The sequence below is a fragment of the Drosophila yakuba genome, chromosome 3R (genome assembly GCF_016746365.2).
Source record: "Drosophila yakuba strain Tai18E2 chromosome 3R, Prin_Dyak_Tai18E2_2.1, whole genome shotgun sequence".
In the NCBI taxonomy this organism is placed as follows: Eukaryota; Metazoa; Arthropoda; class Insecta; order Diptera; family Drosophilidae; genus Drosophila; species Drosophila yakuba.
Genome location: NC_052530.2, coordinates 28,258,685 through 28,278,861, shown reverse-complemented (window position 1 = coordinate 28,278,861; position 20,177 = coordinate 28,258,685). Strand labels below are relative to the sequence as shown.

At 44.3% G+C, this 20,177-nt stretch overlaps 1 protein-coding gene and 1 non-coding gene across 7 annotated transcripts; one reads left to right on the top strand and one right to left on the bottom strand.

Annotated features, from left to right (window-relative positions):
• Positions 1 to 231: 231 nt before the first annotated feature.
• LOC6538750 (myosin heavy chain 95F) lies at positions 232 to 18,983 on the bottom strand. Of its 6 annotated transcripts, none has more exons than XM_015193518.3 (18): positions 18,657 to 18,983; positions 6,144 to 6,338; positions 5,423 to 5,496; positions 5,233 to 5,362; positions 5,007 to 5,168; positions 4,683 to 4,945; positions 4,215 to 4,621; positions 3,403 to 4,147; positions 2,913 to 3,345; positions 2,606 to 2,847; positions 2,329 to 2,549; positions 2,037 to 2,267; positions 1,728 to 1,772; positions 1,509 to 1,553; positions 1,094 to 1,214; positions 915 to 1,032; positions 755 to 856; positions 232 to 688 (listed from the first exon to the last, which is right to left on the bottom strand). In XM_015193518.3, exons 2-18 carry the CDS (start codon positions 6,328 to 6,330, stop codon positions 411 to 413), a joined length of 3,804 nt encoding a protein of 1,267 aa, XP_015049004.1. In that variant the 5' UTR covers positions 6,331 to 6,338; positions 18,657 to 18,983; the 3' UTR covers positions 232 to 410. The 6 variants fall into 6 exon arrangements, with proteins under 6 accessions (XP_015049004.1, XP_015049009.1, XP_015049006.1 ...); XM_015193523.2 differs by lacking the exon at positions 18,657 to 18,983 and adding an exon at positions 10,366 to 11,121; XM_015193520.2 differs by lacking the exon at positions 18,657 to 18,983 and adding an exon at positions 6,490 to 6,634.
• Positions 12,584 to 12,667, top strand: Trnal-uaa. Its single transcript has one exon. It is a non-coding gene; the product is annotated as a tRNA-Leu (tRNA).
• Positions 18,984 to 20,177: the final 1,194 nt, after the last annotated feature.

Sequence of the window (20,177 nt, the reverse complement as noted above, 5' to 3'; positions counted from 1 at the left end):
AATATATATTCAATTATGTAAATACATCGCAGTGAACTAAATACACAATTTAAATAGTAATTAGTTAAATACTAAATACAACTTGCCGTTTCCTTTTACATCATAAGATTCACTTAATTAGTGATATATATTTGTATAGCTATTATGTGTATAAGGCCCCCAAAAAAACAGTTCGGGCGCGCACAAAATGATTGGGCAAATGGTATCGCAATCCAAATTAAAAGTTTCACATTTCTAATCGAATAGAGTTATATTTACTAAAAATATGTTTTATGGACGTGGTCGCTTTCAGTAAAATTTGACTGACAAAAAACTTGTTTTCGAGTTTCGTTAGTTAGCAATTTTGACCTATTGACCATCGAACGGCAACGTATTTGATTAATGCAGTGCCTGTTTGCTGTATTGGGGGTCTACTGTTGTTTCTGCATTGCGGCAGCTGGCCCATTCGGCTTGGCACCCAAATTCTTATAGGCCTTGCCCCCATTACGCTCCCACTCGCGGTTGAACTCGTGCTCCAGGATCTCGGCGCCGCGCTTGCGCGTCAGACCCGTCTCCTCCAGACTGAGTTCGCACATCTGCATGTCGTCCGTGCCGGCCACCAGCAGAATTGGCGGCTTGTCCGCGTGCAGTTCCATCTGGCGAGCGATCCACTGGCCATCAAAGTGGGCATACCACAGGCCGCGCTTGGCTGCAAAAGGATTTATCATTAAGTTTTAGAATATTTCATTCTTTTATAGCTTAGAGTTGGACTCACTGTTGTCCGGCGCATTGGCGCGCATGAAGGGAATCCGGAAGTAGCGATGCTGGGCGGTCACAATCTCCTGGATTGGCTGCACCAAAGGCGGCTGCTTGAAGGCTGCAATAGAGATGGTTAATAATATTATACAATAACTATGCCTGTGCTCTTTACTTACCGGCTTCCATGACGCTGCGTGGGGCACGCTCGTTCTCATCCATGGTGGTGCGCTTGCGATTCTTTGCCTTCCAGGCGTGGTACACCTTCAAGCGGCGATGGAACTCCTGACGGCAGGCCTACAAAATCATGGTGTTTATTTTTTTTTTAAATACTATATGTATGTATATAGGGACTCACCTCCAGCAGCTCAATATCACAGGACGTGTTGATAGCATCACGCAGCTCCGAGTACTTCCACTTGGACAAGTCGTACTTCTGCTTGCCCAGCGCCTGTTGTTGGGCCCGAACATTTTCCGATCTGCCACAGGAATAGCAATGGTCATTAGCATAATATTCAAGTAAATACTTTTACATAGATATGTATATCAGCGCAAGCAAACAAAGTGAGTCATTGATGGCGTCAAATGTTCATAGTGACAGGATAAATAGGAGAATCGTAAGTTAACAACTAAAAGCCAATGGGAGTTTGCTAGTCGTATTAGTAGTAGTAGATGCTACAGATGATTTGGATTAGTGGGCACGAGGAGCTCATTACTTTAGGTGTTAGTAATTTAGTTAGTATGAAATGATTTCAAAACCAGCACCAACTCACTTATTCAAGTACCGCGAAGCAATGTTTGACACAACTTGTGAAAAACTTTTTTCAAAAATATACAGAAAGTAAAGTAGTTATAAAGTAGTAAAGAATTGTTTGTTGATTTTTTTTTGTTTATGGTAGTCATTATCCAATTAGTGTTTTTGGGAAAGCAAGAAAAGATTGACAAAATTTACAAGAGTGGTAGACATAGGTAATTCATAAAGCGTGCTATACCTGATCAATTTGTTGGAACCCATGGGAGACGCGTCATTGACACCACTGTGTTGTGTTCGTTGGGTTGGATTGGGTGTTGGGTGGTGGTGTTTGGTTGTGGAAAGTGTGGAGTGGATTCCGTGTGGGGGAGAAGGAAAAAGTTGGTGAGTTTTATAATAATAATTAATATATACAATATAAATGGACAACCTAACTGGCCAACAAAATATCTTTTTTGCCCATTCGAACTAAACCCCATTTAATATAGACATCACCCTCTCATTTCCGGCCTTGTAACTTCAATTAGGTTTTGACCATATAATCACATACTTGCGGATAACTGGTGGACTATCCTCCACCTGGCCGTTGGACTCGTTGGCCAAACGCAGGGCCAACTCGTGATCGCGTCGCTCCTGTTCCAGCTGCTGTCGGTACTTGGCATCATCCTTGGCCTCCTTCTCCAGCTGCTCCTGCAGCGCCAAGGCCGCACGCCTATCCTCCTCCTCTTGGCGCAGCCGCTGAGCTTCCGCGGCCTTACGTCGAGTTTCCATCTCCGCTTTGCTGTTGATTTTGGATTGCAAGCTGGTTAAGAATTCAGAACTCAAAAAAGGCTAACACGTACAGTCGCTTGTTTTCGATTTCCTCGCGCTGGCGCTGCTCCTCCGCCTCCTTGGCGGCCCGTTCGGCCTCCAGGGCCTCTTGGATCTTGCGCAGACGCTCCTGCTCTTCGGCCTGCTGCTGCTCCTTAAGCTTGGTGTTCAGATCAACTGTTAGCTTGTTCATATTGGCCATGACCACGGTGTACATCGAGTCCATTTCCCGTTGGGTAATGCGTGGATTCATCTGTTTTGGATTAAGGAATTAGTAAAGGATTTACACTGGCATTTACCAAGAATTACCTTGATTTTCATGATGGCATCATCGATCTGCCTGTAGATATCGTTGACCCCGCTAATAATCTCTTCGCGACCCATTTTCAGGCCACTGGCTATTTCGATTGTCTTTAGCGTATTGGTCCGGATCTTGTTGATCTTGCCAATTCCCTGGTAGCGCGGCCGATGCTGCTTGCGAGCCAGGAAACCACGCGCAATGCGCTGGGCTATTAGAACACACTTGTTGCGGTAGATGATTCGATTGCGCACTAGGGAATAGACATAAGGAACATCAGACAAGAGGTCATATAAAGTGGTTTGGGAAACTACTTACGCTTGATCACGCAGAGTGCTCCCAGAGCGGACTTCACCCAACGCGATCGAATCAGCCACTTCTTGACCTTGGCCACTATGGCCAGCATGTTCTCCGGATCAGAGCGCATGATGCGGTCGAACTCCACGAATTTACCCGGCCGGAAGAAGACCTTGGTGATGCCGAACTTGAAGTCCTTGGCGCTCAGATTGAGGGACTGGAACATGGCTTCGCAGAAGGTGCGAGCCGGCAGTGAAACGAGTTCCGGCGGCAGCACCGATTTGTACATGCTGTAGAGATCGGCAAAGAGAACACGCGATGGATAACCGTGCTCCATGAGTTCCAGCACCGAAATGGTGCCCGAGCACTTGAGTTGGGCCAGCGCCAGGCTGCCCTCAAACTGTCGGTCGATCATCTTGCTGTTGGGCTTGATGCAGCGTATGAAGTTGGTGCCCTGAAAGGTGACACCATTTAGTTTCGATTTTAGTTAAAAGTCCATCGTGTTACTTACGTTCTGCTCCAGTTTCTCCATTAGCTCGCCCAGTTGAGTCTTGAACTTGGATCCCACGGATATAAAGTTGAGCTTGCCACGAACCGAAGTACTGCTGCCCGAGGGGAAGAGGGTCTGCAGCAGGGGATTATCGCACTCCTGGACCAAACCCTCCAGCGAGGCGTGCAGGGCATCGTTGTTCTTCTCAATGAACTGCTCCGTGTTGTAACACACAGCTCCGGCGAAGTGACGCACGAGGAAGCCCTCCTCATCCCGCAGAGTGCGGTGGGCCTTCAGACGCGAGGATCGCGGCAGACCCAGGCGGTAGTGATTCGCCCAGGACTTGTGCACCTCGGCGGTGAAGTGCGAGTACGAGGGCTTCGGCAGCTTGGACTCCTCGTCGAGCAGCGTGAAGATGCCATTCGACTTGGCCTCGATCAACTCGATGATGTCCTGGTTATCCGTAAATGTGATCTCTGGCACATTGAGTCCTTCGCGTTTGTACAGCTCCTGCTCGTTTTTCAGTATATTATCGTTGAAGAACTTCTGCAGCTTCTCATTGCAGTAGTTGATGCAGAACTGCTCGAACGAGTTCACCGTAAAGTACTCAAAGCCGGCGATATCGAGCACGCCGATGTAGAAGTTTGAAGCCTGGAAGGGAATGCTCTGGTTGATCAGGCCCACGATGCGATCGAAGAGTCGACTGTAGATGGCCTTGGCCAGGGCATCCCGAGCATTGCTTGCCTCGTAGATCTTTAGAGGAACCCTGCATAAACAAACGTTTTGTAAGTCATCAAGCGATTGCCATGAATCCCATTAGTTTCAATCCTTACATGATAACCGTGCCCTTGAAGCCGCCGCCCTTGCTTTGCATCACTCGAGAGACCAGGGCAGTGCGCAGCTCCGTTTGGTCCACACCCAGCAGCCCACTGGTGATGGTCAGCGACTGCTCCGAGGCCTCGGACACCTGGCAGCCACCGCGCACATCATCGGGTATCTCCTCGAACGCAATGTTGCCCAGATGGAGCACAGCTGCCACCAGCGAATAGATGCCAAGCTTCTCCGTATCCGAGAGTCCCAGACGGCCCAACGCCTTGTCCAGGTTGTGGAAGTGCTGGTAATCATCGATGATCGGATCCTTGAGCGGACCCTTCTGCTGGTGATTCTTCGACTTCTGTGAGCCCGGTATTAGCTGCTCCGTCTTGGCGTTGGCAAAGTACTGTGTGCAGCCCGAGAGATACTGCCAAAGAAAGTTGAGCCATGAAGGGAGAACAACTCAGAAATGTACGGAAATTACGTACCCTGTAATCATCTGGCTTGCCCAAGCTCAGTTTGTCCCGCAGCTGCTGTGGAGCTCCGGCGAGGAGCATGTAGAAGACATGATAGTTACGCTCCTCGGCGCTCTGCGTGCAGATGCGACTCTTCTCCAGCAAGTAGTGCGATATGTAACCACCGACCACCTGGCACTTGGCATCGTAGTGCACCTCAATGAACTTTCCAAAACGCGAGGAGTTGTTGTTTCTGGTTGTCTTGGCATTACCAAAGGCCTCCAGCACGGGATTGGCTGCAAAGAGTATAATCATCAGGAGCTGTTCCTCAATCATCCTTAGATATAAAACACTTACCATCCAATATCTTGGTCTCAATGGGACCGGCACTGTCGTGCGAGTAGCACAGGTATTTGAGCAGGTATTTGGTGGACTCCGTCTTGCCGGCGCCCGACTCTCCGGACACAATGATCGACTGGGATAACTTGTACACTCGCATATCCCGTATGGCTTTATCCGCTGTGGGTGAATAATAAATTAGGTTATATACTTCTTTCATTTCTAGCAGATCAATTGTAGTTACCAATGGCAAAGACATGAGGTGGCAGTTCGCCCAGGGAGCGACCATTGTACTTCTTGATGGTATCGGGTGCGTAGAGCTCCTTGATCTCGCGATACGGATTCACGGCGATCAGAATGTTGGCCACATATGTCTGCAATGCAAGTTCTTAACATGGTTCCATTTTCGTGGCTTTCAATTTTTGAGTACTCACGTAGATCTTGTCTTTGTAGTAACGTGTTTTCAAATTGTCCAGAAAAGTGGCCTCGTTGAGCAGCATGAGTTCGCCTGCATCATAAAATCAACTGGGTTAGTAAAACGCTGGAAATTGTACGCGTTTTATGGCCCTAACCTCCCTACTCCCCCCCTTCCACTTTCACCCGTCCGTCTGCAGGGTTCGGAGGTCAGGTAAGCGAGCGTAGCTAACGATTACCCCACTCTCTTGGGTTGGGAAACACACACACACAGCATTTCGTCAGATCTGTCGTACCCATCCCATTGCCCTGCGTTTCCCTCACTCAATTTGAAGCTAATTCTCTGAAAAACTTCGCTCTACATAGGTGGTATCTTTAATGTGAAAGCCATCTTATCGGGTTGCTAGATAAGATCGCTACCTGCTGCAGTTGAAAATGAGCCTCATACCTTTGATATTAATTCAAGATCACTGACGTTCGAAATCTTTATCTTTAGCCCACTAAACTCTTTTGGTGGTTTCGCTTTCTAGACTCGAGTAAATGATTGTGCTTATATGTATATGCTTTATAAAGAGTATATAGGGTATAGGGTATACAGAAATATTTGGTTTATTTAAACCTACAACTAATTCCAAGTTTAACTGGAAAGTTATTTTGCGATCAAGAGCAGTTCTTGCACTTTCCTAACCAACTTATATAATAATTGATGTCATCGAATATTTCAGAAACTCGTTTACTCACAGTTGTCATCGTGATCCTGGGGTCCATCGCACGAGGAGTGGATATCATCGAAGTGGCACGTGCGCTTCGGATACTTGCGATCGGTGGGCGTAACCTCGAACTCCTTGGCGCCGATCTCGGTGATCCGGCCCTGTATATAGCCCTCGGCGGCATCTCGCACCCACACCAGTTGGGTGTCCTCCAACATTTTGCGCACTGCCAATGTAAGTAAGTAAAAAAACAGAAGGAAACACTTTACTTTATAATATCAAACTAAAGACAATTTCAATAGTTTCGCTTTTACATTTATTATGTCAGGTACAAACGTATGGCGCGGGACAATATCAATGCGAAAAATCTTATCTACCTCGCAGTGCCAACCACACAGAGAGAAGCGAGAACTGCGATTCCGGCCAGGTACAACGCTCCACACTGCTCGAGTGCGGAAAGACAAGTGAGTGGAGTGGACTGCTGGACTGGAGTGGAATCAGTGGACTGGAGTGGAGCGATCGGCTGGCTGGCTGGCTGGCTGGCTGGCTGGAGAGGCATTAGGGCCACTACTAGCGTTAGTGGTGCCGGTGTTTTATGGCCATTCTACCTGTGCCTTCCTCTCTCTCTCTCATTCTGTGGCTCTCTCTGAATCTCTCTTCTGGGAACTGAGCCACTGAGCAGCTGAGCAGCTGAGCAACTGAGGAATAGAGTAGCTGATGAGCAGAGGAGCTGAGGAACTGGTACTGGCACTGGAGGTACCTTCGCCTCCCTGGCACATGGATACCATTGTTCTTTAACTGCTGTCGCTGTGGCAGTTTCTGTTTTTCGTCTGTCTCCGCTCATTTCGCCTTTCGCTTGTGTCTATTCGCTGGTTACCTTTCTTGGTCATGCACTGCCTTCTACTTCTGCCTTCTACTTCTACTTCTGCTTCTGACTCATGGGCGTTGTGTGAGCAGACCCGTTGATAAGCCCCCCGGCCACAGACGCGGTCAAAATGGTAGTTACTGTCTAGCAATTTAGAGATAATACAGCACTGCATTACCCGGCAAAGTGGATGATACCCATTTCTCCTAGCTAAATATCACTTCTCAAGGTATCCTCTACTGCTGTTCTACTATTTACCATAAAATACCTAAAATGACCTATAAAATATAATCAGTTTACTATAATTTACCAGAGAATAGTTGCATATATACATCTGAGCTCCGCTGTACGACCTTGTTGTGCGATTTGCCAAACACCTAGCATCACTTAGATATATACAAACGTATAGCAAAACCGCAAGCTCCCATTTGGAGCTGTAGCTCTATATATGCATATATCTGCACCTTCCCTATAGCTCTATATATGCATATATCTGCATCTTCCCCCACAGATATCTGATTTCGGTAAGCGAGTCAGTGACGTTGGCATTATTGTTTTGGCGAGCGCGTCAAGGTGAAATCTATTTACTCAGCGCTCGCTAGGTTAATGCTTTTCCCCCATCTCTTTCCATAGTGCCGTGCATTCAGACAGAGTTCCATGTCAGCTACCCAAACTACCCACAAATTAGGGCGACAAAATGCTCTCGAATTTTGTATTTTGTATGGGGGAACTGTAGCGGGAGACAATAGTTTTCTCAGTTCATCAAGATAAATTTGCCGCAAAGTGCTAAATTATTAAATGATTGTTAAGCCGCTGTTTGTTTTGCAAAATGAGTCAGTTTGTGGGACTCTGCTTTGACAGATTCTCATCACCAAACAGAGAACTGGAGAGACTGATATTCTATAGATGCAGATGCTGAGATGAGATACTGGTTTTGGTGAGTGGGAGTTTCTCCAATAGAACACTTAGGAAACGTTTAGCGTAGACAGATGTACATATATGGAAAGCAGATGTGCATTATGGGTTTTGTTAGGAAAGTATCCTCTCTCTTTCTTTCACTATTCAATTGTAGCATTGAATTTTATGGTTATTTCTCATGAGCCATTGATTGACTTAATACCAAAAACCAACCTACATATAAAAGATAATAATAGTTACTATCCAGTATATGCTGACTCATGCTACCTTTTAGTTCCGAACTTTGCATTTAAATTATGTCACGACCAGCACATTGCATTAACCACCAAGTGAATTCTTATCGACCCAGAATTTTGGTGTGCTTTTGTGTTCCATATGAAGTGACTCATGTTCCTTCAGTTTTTAACCCCAAACTATGTGGCTTATGCAGCATTAGGGTGCTTATTAAATGAAACTTCGATCTCGTGCTGATACCGAAGTGTTGTAAACAATTTACGGGCTGCAATGTATCCATCATAATTAGCCCAGTTTGCGGCCAGAAAGAAAGCGGAGCTTAACCCCAGACATATGGTGGAAATCGCTTTATAATGCGCCCAGGCAAATTAACAACAATTACTCAGACAATTTAACATAATCTTGATTATGCACAGAGCAAAAACATAATGATTGGCAACTCGATGGAGGAGGAGGGGCTTCTTCCACACACTGTTCCATATGCAAGACACAGACAGAGCCACAATCACGGCCACGTTGTCGCCTTCTTCTCCTGGGCCTCCTCCAATCCTCCATTCCTCCAGTGATTGATCTTCAGTCCACTGCCTTCCCATGTGGCTGGGCCACTCGAATCTGCGGCGCGCATGAGATGGCGGCATAAATTACAAATTGCGCAAAAAACCAGCACACACAGTGCATGCAAAAACAAAAACAACAAAAAAATGTAATAAAAAGCGAGAAGTTGCCTAGGAACCAAGTGATGGAGGTCGGAAAAAAGACGAAGCATTTGATGGCCGTTTATGGGGGGCAGAAGAACTGGCCCGGCTGCATTCTTGGCGACGACCAGGCATGGAAATGCAGGCTCCAGGTCTCCCAGATTCTCACTCTTTGCTCCACCCAAGGCGGCACTATGCAAACATTTCACTTCTTTGCACATTTATTTATAAATAAAGGTTTAATATTTCATAATTCATCCGAAATAGCCCAATTTAATAAGAAACCTAAATAGAAATAGTAGCTTACAACAAGAACAGTAGGTAGAATATATCACAGAACATATATCTTTAGTTTTAGCTGCGATTTTCTCCCAGTGCAGAGTAGGCAACCAAGTGTGGCAGCTGCAAATGACTTGGCGGCGGAGGAAATGCTTCAAGGCGACATTGACAATGGACAAGAGCAGAAGCGAAGGTGTGGAAAAAATCAAGAACACACAGCGAACGGAGGCCTCCAAATGGAGGATGATGAGCTGGAGGGGATGAGCTGGGAGCTGGAGAACGGAGAACTGGAGAAACAGCCAAGTCATGTTCAAGAAGCTCATGAAATGTGAAGCCGCACAGACCAAACGAACCTTTTGTGCTCCTTAAATGATGAAGTGCAGCCGGGACAGAGCCACCCAAATGGGCGACACCTGCTGCAGCTAACCGGCTTATTTGCATTTTGGTCAGGGCACACCGTGCGTATACGTAATCCGAGCACATGCAATGAACCCACGACCCGCTAAAACCCAAACCCAAACCCAAACCCAAACCCTAAGCCAAACACATGGTCACATGGAAAACCAGGTCCGAATAGCAATTAGCCAGAAGCTAAGCCCGCAAAGCAGACGCCTCTGCGTGATTTTCTTGAAAGGAACAGAGAGTAGACAATGTTTACTTGCGAAAATTGAACGGAGTGGGTGTTGTGGGCTGTGATATCATCATGTTTACTCGCCCTCTTCCGTCGACAAAACAAAAAAAGAGGAAAGGAAAACATTGTTGCGTGCCAGCTTTTTATTATTGTAATTTTCTTCGCTTTTTTTCCGAAAACGTGCGCACAATTTGCCTGTTTGTTTTCATTACTTTTTGGCAGGCATTCGTCATTGTCTATTCGAGAATTAATCAGAAGTTGCAAAGTCAGCACTAAAGTCACTAAACTGGAAATGCATTTGTTAAGATTGTGCAAAACAAATGAAGTTATGATAAAGTTACTTTAAAGAACTTTTATATATAAAAGGTTTAGGAGATATAAAACATTGAATGTCTTCTTCATTGAACTCGACGCACTTTCTCAAAAAAAAAGCAATTTTCAATTCAATTTAATTAACAATTAGTTGCGCAAAGTAACTGCATTTTAATTACGCTCTCGAGCGAATGTTTTAACATTTATTCTAGATCACAAAGGGAAATGCTCAAAAAAAGCCATTGCCAGCACTCACTAATCGAAATAATGTCTGGCGATAAGATTGTCTTGGCAATTAAGCCAAGTTAACTGAACTCACCCGTGCTGGCCGAGTGCACCGGATTGTTGTTGGCATAGAAATCCATGGCGGGATCCACGACTGCAGGCCAAACTCCTCAATAGGTTAATAGCAGTGCAATGCACTGGGGCAAAGACTTTGGCACTCAATGAAATGGGGAACAAGGGAGTGCGAATAAGGGTGCTGGGTGAGTCACCACGGGGGTTGACTGTATGTGAAACCGTTTGGGATGCGAGTGAATAATGCTGAATACTGGTAACTAGTTTGCTGATTTGTTGCACAGGCAGTGACAATTGATTTTCACTTTTCCGCTTTTCACTATCGATTAAACACTTTCCACCATAGCTGGCTAACTTTTGCCCATCCGCTGGGATTATCCAATGAGATGCAGCTTTTCACTTTTAATTGAGTTTTCTCGATTAGTTTGCGGCCATTGCACAATTTATGGCAATTTCTGACCTACATTAAGAGCTAAACACAATGTTGGATCGAAAGCAGACGCGTGTCGAGTTATATATATGGTGTATATATAACTGGGAAATTGCTTGCGATGCTGAACTTTTGACATCAAATGCAACTTGTGTTGCTGCTGTTTTTGCCAAGATGATGAGCACGATGATGATGATGATGTTGCCACAGCTGCTGCTGTTGCCGTGCAGTTTTCACCCAGTAACCGAGTTCCACGATTCGGGCAACCGCCCCGAAAAAAAAAGGCAACGACCAAAACCAATTGAGAATTATAAGAGGGCGACGGACACACGTGGCGTGACGACTGCAGCAAACGCGCGACATGCACTGCGGATTGCCGGATTCTGGGCAGGATGCCCCGCATGGAAACGTGGAAACACGGGGTTGCTGCTCATCGTGCCTCTCCAGCATATCGTATCGTTTACGGCATTCGGCTTCGTTGGCTGCCAACTGCGCCGAATCCGCAATTACCGATGGCACATGGATGGTGGTGGTAGTAGTAGTAGTGATGGGTGGGTGGGTGGTACAGTAATAATTCCAGCTGCGTGCCAGGCACATTTTATATCATTCCCCACACTCAAAAGAGGGTTTTATTTGTTTGTGCCCCAATTCGGGAGCGGGATCAAACAATGGCACCCGTGGCACTTGCCTCAAGTGCGACGGAGTCATGGCAGCCGCTCCATGTTGCACCAGGAAGTCGCAGCGCGGCAATGCAGCGGCGTGAATAACAACTTCCGGATTTAACTACGCATACAGCAGGGGTCAAGCGAGTAGATCTTGAGGTGTGAATCTATTGTGATCCGTATAAAATACGAACAAACAATCCCAAAATCAGATAATAAAGTTAAGGTTAAAGTTAAGGTTAAGTTAAGATCTGGGTGCAACTTTGCAGACCGCAGATGTATGAATAATTGAATATGATGTATGAATATATAGTACTTTCCATACTCGTGACTATCCCGCGCTGCTTATGTTTCACTCCAATTGGCAAATTGAGTTATTCACACGCAACAGCTGCTTGACTGGGGCATTCAACAAGGGGTGCAATGGGTGTTATGCTACATGGGTTGGGTGAAGAGCAAGCTTCTTCAAAGCTCGTCGAATTGTGGTAAACAAAGCGATTAGGGTGGGAGCAACAAAACAAAATCCGAGCTGGATTAGCGATTCGCATTCGTAAGATGCAACTGATAGCGGCATCACAAGAGCTTTTCCTACGAGCTTTCTAAAAAGCAAATGGGATGGGATTGGATAGAGCAGTTCAGCGGGCTGTGACGTACCTGAAAATGTGAAAATCAGGGGGTTGCGATGGGGGGTGGTGGGGGGGAGGAACCCGAGTCCATTGTTTGCCTATCTGCTGTTCTGTAATCGCTTGATCAATACCAACAAACGGAACGAAACGAAACGAAACAAAGCGAAATGAGAGCGAAAATTTGCAAAAAACACAATTATTCACGAGTGCAGCAAAGCATTCTATAAATAAATATTTGCGAATGGGTATAAATTATTAAAAATGCCCTATCAAGGATAATAACACTAAGTATTTAAGCAACTATAATTAAGCAGTAGACAGCCTAGTCATTTGAATAACTAATCACTATGCAAAGAAACAGATAAACAATGGTATGCAAGTACTTAACATACAACATACATATTCTATATAAAGAGGGGGGTAAAACATCCCTTTTTCCCCTTATTCCTCATACAGCGAAAATGGCACTGGCTGCCAGGCAGCCGTTCGCTTAAACAGTTCTTTTGTCGGCGATTCTGCACAGTCAGGTTGGCCGAGCGGTCTAAGGCGCCAGATTTAAGCTCTGGTTCCCGAGAGGGAGCGTGGGTTCGAACCCCACACCTGACAATGCTTTCAATTCTTTTTTGTTTCTCACTTTTTCTTGTTTATTAATTATTTTTACACACCTATTACTTGCAACATTTTATTTATAACCTTTTTAGTAGTAGAAATTTTGGTAAATTGAAAGTTTACTTCTAAAAGTTCTTAGTGGAAACGACTTGTCTTGCTTCAAATAATATTTTACCCCTAATGCATTATAAAATAGGGGTAGTGATATTATTATTTAATGTAACACTACGTTTCTTGTCCTTAAAGGTGTTGATAAGCGTTACATTGCGATAAGAAGTGCATGCCTGACATGTTGAAGTATGATTCACTGCCAATAAATACATACTATACCATATGAGCTTCTAGGTTGATTCTGAAAACCATTTTCCCCTTTTACATTTCATATCCCAACTGCCCATTTAAATTTCCCAAAATGGCTTAAAAAATCGTGTCATTCTGTGTGTCATGGAAAACTGTTCTACCGTTGCGAGCGACGAGGTTCAGCTTCCGGTTTGGCCAAAAGACCCGCAGCAACCGATGACCAAAACCAAAACCAAAGCCCTTAACTCAAACCAAAAGCCAAAGCAAACACAATAAATGACCGTTGCCTTTGCTGAATAATTAATAATCATGTTCGTTATGCGCCTATTGTTTTGGCATGCGCTTTGTTATGCATTCTGTTGCATTGCGCAATGCTGCTTGGAAATGGTCAAAATGAAAAAACAGTTAAGGAAATGCACACGGGGTTTCGGGGGGGGAGGTTTAAGGGCAAACTGTTGGCCAAAAGGGGTTGCCTATCGGGCTGCAAAGGGAAAAGCAAGCTGGTAATTAATGGAAACAACACACAGGTTGTTTATTTGATTTGCCTCGCGGCGAAACTTTTAGAAATGTGAGAAGCAGATGATCTACGAAAGATACTTAGCCTTTCGAATCAATTGATTTAGATGGGGAAATGTGTAGGGAAAATTATAAATAATTGGGGGAAACTGAAGCAAAGAGTTGGCAATTAAGTGTTTATGAGAAATTTTCAATTTGTAACCGCATTCGACTTGGTTTTATTGAATCCCTATCAATTCCAACCATCTCGATTTATGGATTCCCTTGCAGTTGGCATACAAAATCGAGAAATGCATTTGTTATCTAACCCATTGCCATATTTTCTGGTTTTCTCCGCTGGGTGACCCATTTCTTTTAAGTGCCCTTTGGCGTAGCATATTTGTGCCACTTCCTGGCACCAAACATAACCCGAAACAAAGAGTAGGAAAACGAGAAGAGGCAAAAAATAATATTGCAAGCGAGACAATTGCCAACATTTCATAACGCAGAAAACCAGCTCGTATGCCATTCTACCGCGGTGGAAAACCAAAACATTTCAGACACAAAGGAAAATTAAAGCAAAGTCGAAACGAGACAGCGAACCACGAAAATTGTGTAATAATTGCGACACTTTCCTGGGTTACAACCCATGAACAACCCATGAACAACTGCAGGCAATTTGAGGCCAAAAGCGCTGAGAAAGAAGCTCACAACTTATAACTCACAGTCCGTTAGCGAATCGTTCAGCTTTCTGTGGACTGAACTGAACTGAACTGAACTGAGCATTTCATCGGAATCCAATGAGCATTGTTGGCCAGATTGGCATTGTTCAGCCAGAAGCGATCTCCTATGATCAAAACCCAAAACCAGTTGCGTTCGCCATTCCGGCCAGTTCCTTGACCATCATCTTCCGATATCAATATCAAGTTCAACCAGTCAAGACCAAGGCCTGCTCACGTGATCCAGGAGCCCAGGGAACCGGGTCCGCGAGGATGGAGGCACAGGGACGCACTAACGGTGCGACAGGTTCAGCTTCAGCTTCAGGTTCGGATTCGGATACGGATTGTGTAGCGCGGGGGCCACAAAACTCAGCAGTGCACTGCTCGAAAATGTGCTAGCTTACATAATTCATTAACTTAAGATAGGATTTCGAATAGGAACTAACATTAAACGGATGTTTAGATGAAGTAATGTTGATGAGGTGACCCCAATGAAGTACAAAGGTGACCCAGACATAGGTAAATATACCTGACATTCTGAAGATGGTACGGAATCAAATCAAAGGCAATCCATATTGTTCCAGATTGAAGTAGCTACAGTACCTTTCCCCAACTGTAGCGACTGCATGGATTTAGAAGCCATCGCTGGGCAACCAGTTGATCTTGTTTTGGCCGCAGATTTTGCAGCTGCCAGTGGCCACTACCAAATGCGATCAGAGTGATGAGTCACTCGGTCTAAATGCTCTAACTTGGCCCATTTGGATGGGCCAAAAAATCAAAAAACAGGAAAAAGAAAAGGGGGAAAATTGGTCGAAAAGCAATTACACTTGCAACAATAGAAGTTGCAGCTGTAAAATTTATGGCCCAAACAACACAAGTTTGGTTCGCTTAACCAAAAGCGGGAAAACGCAACGGTGACGGGGCCAGAGTTCACTGTACCGTAAAGCGTTGGCAAGCAAAACGCTGAGCATGCGCAAAAGTCACAAGCGAAACAAGTTTTCGTAGCGTTTTGTTTTTCAATCTCTCGCCTCTGTTATTTGCCATCTCTGTACGATTTTGTTTATAATTTTTTGTACGTATTTTAGTTTAGTTTTAAGTTTTTCGTGCCCCACAAATGCCGAGTCGAGTGCTTTTGCTTGCAGTGCGGGTTCAACGACTTGGAATTGTTTAAAAAAAACAAAAATGAAAATAAAGCGGCGAGTTGGGGGATTATTTGAGGCGAAGAAATGATTGTCGATAGTTAAACGTCGAGCAAGTGGAACCAATTAATGCGGAGCAGTTAAAAGAAATGAAATCCGAAAAAAGCCGGAAAACTACCGACAATTGAAAAGCGCTTTTTTTGTCTGTGAGCCAAACCGGCAATTAACGCTGCTCGCTTCCTACAATTCGGAGATGCAATTAAAATGCAAATGCTAACCGCTGGCCATCCGGAGTTCCAGATCCACATCCAGACCCAGATCCGAATCCCATTTCCATTTCCATTCCCATGCCCATTGCCACTGCCACTGCCATTAACCAAGTCATTTCCAGACGTTGATGGATTTGTGTGACGAGCCTATAACTCATTTTCCCCAACACATGTTCACAGATTTTCCATATGGCGGCGACCTGCAAGTCGTTACTTTGCACTTGTAAGTATAGGGGAAAAAATCATGGAACACCATTTTTAAGGCTGTTCTCCCCACTTTGTTTATTTGGGGTCGCATTTGGGGCTTTGTGTTAGCCAACCAGTCAGCCTTTGTTTTTTGTTTTTTTTTTTGGGCGGCCTGTGTGTGGTTCCCAAATATGTGTTATCGTTTCAACATTTAATCTTATCTCGCTACTCAGCACAATTACCCGTTTGACTGTCGCCAGAAAAATGCCAGCCAAATATAATTATTTTCGTCAGTTTGCTTGTAATGCGAACCATAAAACATTATAACCAAATTTATTGGCCACGCAATCCCACAACCAGTCAATCGCAGAAAGTCGAGCCTCTTTCCCATCGAAAACTATAGCTATGCAAATCTATTTTCAGTCTCTTTGTTTTAAACGAATGTTTAATGATTGAAATGTTATAAATAGACTGATAGTCATTAATCAAACGAAAGTAACAGTTTATCACAAAAAGTTACAGAGGATGGGATTATGGATTTTGAATTTATCACCAAAAATTACAGATGATGGGATTATGGATTTTGAATTTAAATGTTACTGCAAATAAGGGAAGTCGTTTGTAACTATAAAAATAGACATAGTCATTTATTATCATAAATGATTCACATTGGAAATAGTGTTGAAGTTTAAGCTGGAAATTTTTCGTTTATTTAGGGTTTCAAAACGAAATACTATCTTATCTTATCCCAGAGTTCGAAGTTTAGTTTAGTTTGAATCAAAGTTGTTGTTCGTGTTGCGAAATATATATATTTTTGAGCAGGAAACTGAAACGGCACTTTCCTTGCATATATTGATCCAATATTTAACAAGCACGTGTTGCGTTGGCCCAGCAAAAAAAAAAAAAAACAAAGAGTACATGAATAAAACAAGAGGGGCATGTACATAAAAAATCCATCAACGACGCCACGTTAAGAGCAAAACACATCTCGAATTATGCTAATCGACTATCAAAACAAAAGCTGCAATTAAACCACACACTCCGGCTGACTTTCACTGCGAATCTCTGAACAATCGTCGTCGGCCGTTTCAGTGTTTCTCTTTTTGTATTATATGCAAATTGGTCTAACGCATCGCGAGTCCAACTCTTGGCCACTCCAAAAAGTGGATTTCCTCCGTCCATACTTTGCTATATTCCCCGATTCTATAAAATTCCATATAATATGGGCAGCTGTCGGCGGTGACAATGGACGGCAGAGTTGAGGATCGTGATCTTGGGTTCTCCTGTCAGCTGTGTGGCGCGTGTTGGGAATCGCTTGCCTCCCGGCGAGGGGGAGGTCACGTCGGGTTGCAAAGGGGGTTGAACTGGGCTTGAGTGACAGGCAGCACAGGGACAGCGACAGCGACAGGACTGGCTCCTTCTGCGCACCGCAAAGGATCTCGAATTATGCGGAATTATATGCACAACACCCTTGTGCGAATATTGGGTGAAATGCTACAGTGATACCTCGGCACATCTATACAATTTGTATTATAAACAGCTAAAGTAAAACAATCGTTTAATGATCTTGGATATGTAATAACGTTTCAGTGTTAGCACCCATATTTCTAGCCAGCGATTCCTGTGAAAAAGGACCCGCTTCTCACCCCCCGAGAAAGGTAAATACCCTGGCCACATGAAAGGGTATCGACGAACCCGTTTAATTGGCTTTAAAGTGCTCACAATAGGTTGGGCACGTCTGCAAACATGGACACGCATGCGCAGGAGCGGCGTCCACATCCCTGCTCCTCCAACTCCTCCAGCTCCTCCAACTCCCTTGCCACATAAATAAACGAAATGTGCCTGGAATGGAGAATCAGAAGGAACCAGTGGATCGGGGAGAACGACACTTGTGTGTCCCTGGTGGGGGAGCTCCAAGAAATGTTTGCTCATTTCCGCACTCAATTAAAATGGTCGGGACACAAATCTATCTTTGAGTTTGCTTTACAAACCCAACAAAAACAACAACTAAAACGACGTTGACATGGGCCCCTGCCTATAAATAGAATTATGTACACAAGGAACATGGTACGTATATATGTGTGTATTTGGTATATGGTTGTGGGTGCGGGATGTGGATGAGGATGCGTGGTAGGAGGACAGCTGTGGGAATGGCAGGAATGGTGGTGACATTTGCTGTTGCCGTTGCGACTGCGCACTCTTTTTGTTCTACTCTTTCCGAGCCTCCTGTTCCATAGAGAACTAATAATATTCGAGGGCAAACATATATGTACATATAATACAATATGAATGATGGTGTTACACTGAAAATACTGAACTGTATGCAAGGTATTACGACTTTCAGTAAAACCTAATTGATAGGTAACTACATTGCAAGAAATTCTAAGTTAATATTAATAGTAGGAAAACCTGCTACAAATGCACATTTAACAAATAAAATGTAATGATTACTTGCACTTTAGTTTCCCTAATATGCCACTTATAACATAAGCAACCTCTTTCCCGTGTACAATTTCAATGAAATCTTAGTAAAGGGTCTTTCCCCAATCAGTTGTTTGCGTCATTTTAATTGAAAATAAAACCATAAATTGTGCCAAAGACGATGCCCAGTGGAAAGTGCTGCTATGTAGGGTATATAGTCACTTCCGCGATTGCTAATCGATTTCTTGATTGCACCACTGGCATGTATGTACATGCACACACACATACATATGTAGGTAACCGATTTTCGTGGACAAGAATGTGCCAATGTCAGGCGGAAAAGGCGAAAAGCGGAAAGCGCAAGTCAACAGAAAGCAAGTGGCAGCAAATCCCAAGCCTTCACAGGTGACCACTCGCATTCTAACCCCCTAATCCTGTAGAGATATTGGGCACTTACCTGAAGACGGCGGCCGATCTCGTCGTGCGTGAGTAACTGGTAAATGGGGATTATGTTTCCGGGGACGCACACACACACATTGATGAAGGCGCTGCCCACTTGGAATACTACTCGGATCTGCTCCGCGGATGTTGTTTGCTTCGAATTTAGAACTTGCAATTTATTCCCACGCGACACTAATCCGAAAAGTTTGTAACACTTGAAGTATTTTCAGCTGAGTGTTGTGTTCGTTTGCCTCGGTTTTAGCAGTTAAGCAGTTTAGATTTGAAATGCCAGCGGCGATCGAAAGACGGCGAACACGAGCGTTGCGAACCGCGTACCGTCGCGTTGGTAGATCGAGTCGAACTGAAACCGCTTGTCAACAAACAATCCACTTTTGTTCGAATTCGAAAAGCAACGGCTCAGAAACAACAACGCGAATCAGCTGGCCGCTAGAGGTGCGCCAATCGCCGATAGTTAGTGCGCACAATCTGCGGTGCAGTGTGACCGCCGGTTCATTTTGGCGCCAATCTTAAACGTACGTTACTTTTCAAATCCGCAATCGTTTGGTTCGTTTTCAAATTACTCGCTACAAATTATTATCTGGGAATTGAAGTATCTGGTACTTATCCTACTAATTTAGCTAAATAATCAGATCGCTTAAAAACATTATTTTTAGTCTTCATTTTTGCTAGTAAGCCAAGCTATTTACTCAGGGATAGAGATATTTAAGATTCTACTTATTGTTAATCTTTACAAATGAAGTTGATACGCTCTAGTTGTAACGATAATCAGTCAAGTCTTCTAAAAGATTCACCGCTGATTGTGCAGTTTCTAGTTTAATAAAGAAGATGCAAACGAAACTGGCCAAGTTTGAATGGAATGGATGAAGAATGCGGCGCTATCAAGTGGTTCACTCTTCTGCAACACCTGCACCACGACTGGTCCATCGTGGCTGTGCTTTATCCGGCGGAAAACTCAGTACTTGGTACTCAGTACTATACTATAATTATTTCAGCAGCGCAAGAAGATTTGGCAACTTTTCAAAATGTAGAATATATATCGAGCGAGGCTGCTTACACAGGTGCGTTGCACGTAGGTTTGAACAGTATCTTCATGAATTATTAAAAGCCACCAGGTGAGCTCATATGTTTGCTGCCTTTATATTTTTAGCTTAGTGACGTGGAGCAGGACAATTGGTGCCCACATAGCACCCATACTTAATTTTTAAAAATACAGAGGGGTTGTTTACTAGGTAAAAAGTGAGGTGACTAATTGCTTTCCTTGCCTTAACTTTGGCAGCTACCCTGGAGTTGCGAAGCTGGTTGCATTCTGCCTGCTATTGTTGCAAGATGATACCTCGTCTGGAGATTTGGATAAATAGGGGTATGAGGGAATGCGACGAGGGTGAAAGAGGAGCCATTGTATCGTACGATTTTCCGCCTTTGATTTTTCGCTCTCACAATGGGTCAGCGCCCCGCTTATTAATTGAGCTCAATTAGGAGCAATTAATTGTCATGGGGGTATATTGGTTTTCACAAA